Source organism: Aplysia californica, unplaced genomic scaffold (assembly GCF_000002075.1).
Source record: "Aplysia californica isolate F4 #8 unplaced genomic scaffold, AplCal3.0 scaffold00262, whole genome shotgun sequence".
Classification (NCBI taxonomy): domain Eukaryota; kingdom Metazoa; phylum Mollusca; class Gastropoda; order Aplysiida; family Aplysiidae; genus Aplysia; species Aplysia californica.
This window is the reverse complement of record NW_004797532.1, coordinates 685823-692321: the sequence shown is the minus strand read 5'-3', so window position 1 is coordinate 692321 and position 6499 is coordinate 685823. Positions and strand designations below refer to the sequence as shown.

Sequence of the window (6499 nt, the reverse complement as noted above, 5' to 3'; positions counted from 1 at the left end):
CCTATGAACTTCTTGCACAATTACATGAAATTGAATAAAAGTCATTCGTTTAGAAAATGTTTGCGGGAGTGTACGTCTCCCCTTAAAAGTGAGCACCCTCCAGTCACCTGCACCATCATCAGTCATAAATTTGTATGGACTGAACCTTAAAATGAACTTTTTCACTTTGTTAATTCCACTAGTTTTCATTTTTCTGGTATTGAGGTGAAGAATGTGGTGAAAGAGTTGAGAACATTGTTCATAGAAGCCTTAACAAAAGTATTTAAGGAGAAAATACAGACCCTGTACTTAGAAGACATTTTAGCATGACATCAGTGGTCTAGTGGTTAGACTGTTGGGCTCACAACCGAAAGGTGGGTTCAAACCCCGTTAGTGGCCCGCTGTTGTCACTTTGAATGAATGCTCCTCACTTAATCCAGGTGGAAATGGATAACCAGCTGAAGACAGTGTAATATTTTGTCTGTCTCTGTTTCAGTTTAGTACGTTTTACAGCACTCACAACTGCACAAATTCATACGAGCGCTTGTGAGTATTTGAGCAACTTAATCGGCAGCTTGCACTGTATGTTTTCCGGGTAGCCGAGAATGTTTCTGAGCTTTCTAGGGTCTGCTGGGGTAATGATAAAGATTGTAAAGTGGATAGAACTACTTGCTGTTGAGCAGGGATAAGGTCTATAGAAATGCTGTTTATTTTTATTTAATTACCCTTCAAACTTTGTCCCATCCCAGACTCGAAGAAGCTTGCAGTCAGTGTCAGACCTCATGTCTCCAATGCGGATAATCTGAAATTGAAACATATCGAAAATTGTAATATTGAGGATCAAAAAGGAATGCCTGTCACTTTTCATAAAATTTAATTTAAGAAGTAAGTCAATATAAACGCTTTAATACAATTAATAGATGAAAAGAAAATTCAGCACCCTGGAAAAAGGAATAGGGGACGACGCCTGGAAGGGGTGGGGGGGTAGGGGGGGGTGTAACTACTTGAACTAATGTAATATTACACTTTTGTGAGGTGAAAAAATAACAAAGGAAAATAATTTATGACCACATAATTTTTTTTAAATATCACAAAAAGGAGTTAACTATTCACTTAGAGCGGTAAGAACAGCATATTATAAACGAACAATTTGTTAGTACGGGATGAGGGTGGGGGAGGCAACTGTAAGAAATATGCACTTTTCAAACACTTTTTAGGTCGTTTAGGGTTTTTTCAACATTTCTGTCATAGTGACCCGATAGAATAGATGTTGAAGAATGTTTTTCCGCAAAAAACAAAAAATCAATATTTTGAAACATTTTATCAATATTCTCTGGGATCGTCGGCCTGGGTCTCCCCTTAATGAAGGTTGACTCACCTGGCAGATCAGATTGAAGTACTCCCGCGGCTGAGCCTGGCAGAGAGTGGTTGAGGGTATAGCACCCTGACTGCTGCCCACCTGATCCCACCACTCAGACAGTCTTTTCACCTGACAAACAAACAACAACAACAAAAATAAGGCAAAACTGAAATATATCTATTATCCATTAGTAAATCTCATTTTGAGTTCAGGAAAATATAATATCATATGGGAAACAACAATGTTTCCAACAGCAAAATCCCAAAATGGAGCAAAAATTGGCCAGGGTCTGGGCGTGGCCTTCGTAATAACATGGCCTTACACACTGCCACATGCTGACAAGTGACGTCATCAGGCTGCGGCTGACGGATGAGATTCCGCAGGATTTTTTAGCGTGTTGTGTATCGGCAACAAAGTGCAGTGCCTCCGTTCCTCCTTCCAGTGATGGATGCTTGTGACTAGGCTAGTGTGATAGGTAACCACCTCGTGACTGTGTTTCAATACTATTCTTTGTTTTAAATTTGATCGTCTGTTTTTTGTTCAAAAATGGTCTAGATTTAGGAGGGGGAGGAGGAGGAGGGGGAAGAAGAGGAGGAAGAGGAGGAGGAGGAGGAGAAGAAGAAGAAGAAGAAGAAGAAGACTAGACTATTATTATAGCCTTTTGGTATATCATTAAGAACTTAATGATCTAGAAACTACATATCTATTTACATTAGATTCAAACTGTTCTTCTTTCTAATCCCTCGTTAGATGGAACTGTTCTCACCATGGACAGAAAAATACCAAGACTTAGCGAATGCAATACATCTTTTAAAGATCAAGTGTTGAAGTTCAAGTGCAGCAAGCCACTGGTTAACATTTTCCTGAACAATTACTCAAAAAACTTCAGTGACAAAATGTCTGCGACAAACTCGATAAGAAAAATAAAAACCCTCACAAAAAGGTTATAAGAGATTCTGCAACAAGTCAAGGTAGGATTTTTTGGTATGTGCCTCATCCCCTCTTCATTTTGGAGTTGTTGGTGGTGGTGGCATTACATTGTTGGTGCGTACATTGTTTTATTCTGTATGCCCTACTTCCACGTCCCGTCTCTTTGTTTTCCTTGTTATTAGAATAATAATTGTTTTTGTTGTAATTGTCATTGCGAATGTTGCAATTTTTATTCCAATTAAACATCCATCGTCATTATCTACCCTCCTTCTTTTTTTTTGTATGTTACTCTTTTAACACCTCTAATCTCCAGCACCTATATGACCTATAAGTGTTGCAAGTAAACTCTTACTCAATTCTTCTTCTAACTTAAATACATGTAGGGCTACCATTATTATTTTACATGTATTAATATTAATTATTATTATCATTGTGTTAATGCAATTTTAATATTTTTGCTTTAATTATATTTTCTGTTGTTTGGACATTGTAACCATGCTTTACTTGACATAAACGCGCTCGTTAGACCTAGCATCTCCCGCCCCCTCTCACTCTTCCTCTCTCTCCCTCTGCCCCCTCTCTGTCTCTCCCCCCCCCCCCCCATTCTCTCCCCCTCTCTCTGTCTCTACGGCTAAAATTGAAACGAAAGATGGCTAGACCTAGGCTGAGCTCATCAGTCAAGCCTTCGCGACCAGTTGACCGCAGACTTGTGACGCCACTGACTGTTGTGTAAGGCCATGTAAAATACCATGTAGTCACGCAGGCCACGGTCTGGGGGCCTCCAGGCCCTCAGTGGGTCTAGGGCCATGCCCTGGTTGGGGGGTTGGGGGCCGACAAAGCTAAAATTTGGCCTTTCTGAGCCTACAATAAAAAAATTTTTTAATGAGATTCACACATCAAGTAAAGCAAATATTTAACTTAAACCAGGCCTAGATTGGTAAACAGGAAAGGGAAAAGTATACTTTGTAAGTAAAAGCTCCTCCTGGGGACAAAACCAGAATGTGCATGCTTCATCACTACATAAAAAACTACAAGGCAATAAATTCTAATTATGGGAAAAAATTATTGGTCAGTCGTGGGTAAAAAAACAAATAAACTTCTGGGATCAATTTTCGAACCCATGCTCATAGAATAATAATTGTATGACTTCCTTCAAACACAGACACGCTGTCCATTCGGCCATCAGAACTTCCAACAGCGTAAGGTAGATTACTTGATCTTTACAGCACAGTCTAACGAAAGGCAACGCAACATAGATCTAGATGTAGTTTTTTAACAACGGAGAATGTGAGAAAGTCGGAAACATGGGAGGGGTGAACCATCAATGAGGCGGCGGGCATCGGATCGGCAGATAAGGTCTGGATGAAACTAAAAAATGGCGGAAATCCATCATTTGGCAGAAAATTGGAAGCACTGATACAAGATTTCGAAATTTCTATTTGAGCAGAACAAATGTACTTTAAAAATCGTTTCAATACGAACTCACAACAATTACACTGGTCAAACATCCATTGGTGAATATGCTGTAACAGAAGAAGAAAAAGTCTCAAGAAAGCTAAACTCGGCAATTTAGTCTAACGTTCTGCTATCTTATTATGTGCAGAACAAAGACTGGACAGTACAGGTAGAACCCGACATACACATCATATCAATCTCTTTAATTTCAATTCAGACAAAACCTGAGAATTAAAATCAGACCAAGTGCGACAAAATAAAATTGTGACACATTAATCAGAAAAAGACGTTTTGAAACATAAGTAATGAGAGAAAAAAAAGTAAAATTGCGGAGAGGTGTGCATGGGTGGACCAAGAGGGGGGTGTTATTCCAATCAATGGCAGAAATGATTACCCACAACAAAATCAATAATCGATTCGATAAAACTAGCAGGGAACCAGGTCTTTCAGGCACTGTGGCACCACAGCGTATAACTCACCTGACCTTATAATTTTATTGTACCCTAATGTTTACAAAAAAGTATCTGGTCAATGTTTTTTGTGATATACCGTTTACCTTGCCAAAACACCACCTTACTAAAAGATTTGCTTCAATCGCATGCAATTTTTGAAAACACAAAAGTGTAATGTATAACGAAAAGCTATATTATATAAGACAAAAATCACATCACATTTCAAGAAAAGAAATACAATAATAGTGGTCAGTTACCTCATTCTTGTCCTCTTCACAAAAGGAGAAGTTCATTGAGGAAGCCACCTTACGTCCCACAGACCCCTCAGGAAAAACCAGCCATTGAAAACCAGGACCATTGTAGCCTTGCCTTTTGCCTTGGAACTTCTGAACCTGTGGGGATAAAGAAAAACAGATTAAATAAATTCACAAACAAGGGGCTGTGTGATATGATATGTGTCGCAACATGGTGGAATCAGGCGCTCGTCAAAATAATGAAATTGAAGAAATGGACACTTTTCCATCCATTGGCCAATTTTTATCAATTTGGGGGGGGGCTCTCAACACCTTTTATATCCATTTAAAAATATATTTCTGCATGCATTTTACTGAAAAACATGGATGAACGACCAAAAAAAATGAAATTTTGCCGTTTCCAGGGACACTCAAGCTTTGGAAATCACCAAATTTTGGCGCCCATTTTTTTGCTTATTTTACCTTGGACACCAGGCGACCCCTACCTCCTTCAAATGCAAATATCTCTACTTCTGTTCAAGATAGATGGGTACTTTTTTCATCAAAAGCGAGGCAAATGAACAGACATGAAAATGATACCTATAACTCCATATGCCCAAAAATTGACGAGCGCCCGATTCCTCCACATCGCAACACATATGTGTGGTATGGGATTAATGTTCCATTCAACAAAATCAGTTTATTCAAGAGACAAAGACTCCCGTTCAATGCCCTTCACTAATGAATTGAATCAAGTGGCCTGTAAGCCATAAAAATCCCCAAAACAACTCAAGTTAAAGAAAGCCCCATTGGGAACTTGAACCTGAGTCATCTGCACCATCATCCAGCATAATACCAACCGAGATAACAAAGTAACTGAGGGCCTGGGGTATATCAGAACAGAACAAAAGCCACAGCAAATTACATTTTTAATGGCAAAAGAAAAGAAGATTAAAAAAGAAAATCACTTAGAGTCTTACTTTCAGCCTGTGAAACCTCACAACATCACCAACATCAACCCTAGGAAGATCATCACTGCTTTTACTGAAGATATTACAGGATAATTTTTCCCCAGTCTTTGCAAGGCTTGGGTCTTGAATAGAGATCAGGCAGTAGAAATCTGCAAAAAGATATGCAATCATTTTATATTACCGCATTACTGTAACTCTTTACTGGAATTAACAAAATGTTCTCTGAAAAATAATGAAGTAGTAAAAAAAGGAAGTGAGCAAAACGTGGGCAACCCCACTGATACTACAAGAGAAGCTATACGGGCCGACAGATGAACTGAGCAGGACGGCCCAATTTATGACAGATACCAGACTTCAAGTGTGAAGCGATCGAGAAGTATGTATGTATGTATGTAGTACAGGGTTTTACGGCGCTCGCAACTGCTAAGGTCATATGAGCGCGTCGAGAAGAAGAAGGAAATGAGCAGAAGTTGATTAATTTCTTCGATCGATAGAAACCCTAAGAAAAATTTAAGCATCAAAAAGGAGACTGTGAATTTGTGGGAGGAGGCAAATGTTTTACGGCGCTCACAACTGCATAAGGTCATATGAGCGCCCAGGACACATTAAACACTTTCAGTTGGTAGGAAATTTGAATTTTGCTCGGGTGGCAGCAGAAGCCAACTCTTATTGTGGTTAGGCTACCGGACTCGTAATCGTGAGGTTGCAGGTTCAGGGGTTCGAGCTTTACTGTGATACATTATGTTTCATGTTGCGTCGGTGGCCTAGTGGTTAGGCTACCGTACTCGTAATCCTGAGGTTGCAGGTTCAGGGGTTCGAGCCGCGGGCCCGCCGTTGTGTCCTTGGGAAAGGCACTTTACACGAATTTTCCCCACTTCACCCAGGTGGGAATGGGTACCCGGCCATAGACAGAGAAATACCTAGTCAGTATGTTAGAGTTTTAGAGCCTACAAATGACTACTTGCACTGTATGCTTCCTAGGGAGTTGAGATTGTTTCAGAATGCTTTCAGGTCTGCTGGGGTAATAGTATGCATTGTGAAGCGCATAGAGCTTGCCGTTGAGCGGGGCTTTGCGCTTCACGAATGCTATCTATTATTATTATGATGATGATGATGATG

General features: G+C 39.8%; 1 protein-coding gene across 4 annotated transcripts in view; it reads right to left on the bottom strand.

The window, feature by feature from the left end:
• Window positions 1–6499, bottom strand: part of LOC101863193 — a 39242-nt gene that overhangs the window by 18537 nt on the left and 14206 nt on the right. For all 4 annotated transcript variants that reach the window (XM_035970392.1, XM_035970390.1, XM_005100843.3 and 1 more), the window contains exons 9-12: window positions 5390–5529; window positions 4434–4568; window positions 1358–1468; window positions 705–781 (exon numbers count right to left, since the gene is read on the bottom strand). In XM_035970392.1, coding sequence (XP_035826285.1) covers window positions 705–781; window positions 1358–1468; window positions 4434–4568; window positions 5390–5529 — 463 coding nt within the window. The remainder of the gene's footprint in view (window positions 1–704; window positions 782–1357; window positions 1469–4433; window positions 4569–5389; window positions 5530–6499) is intronic.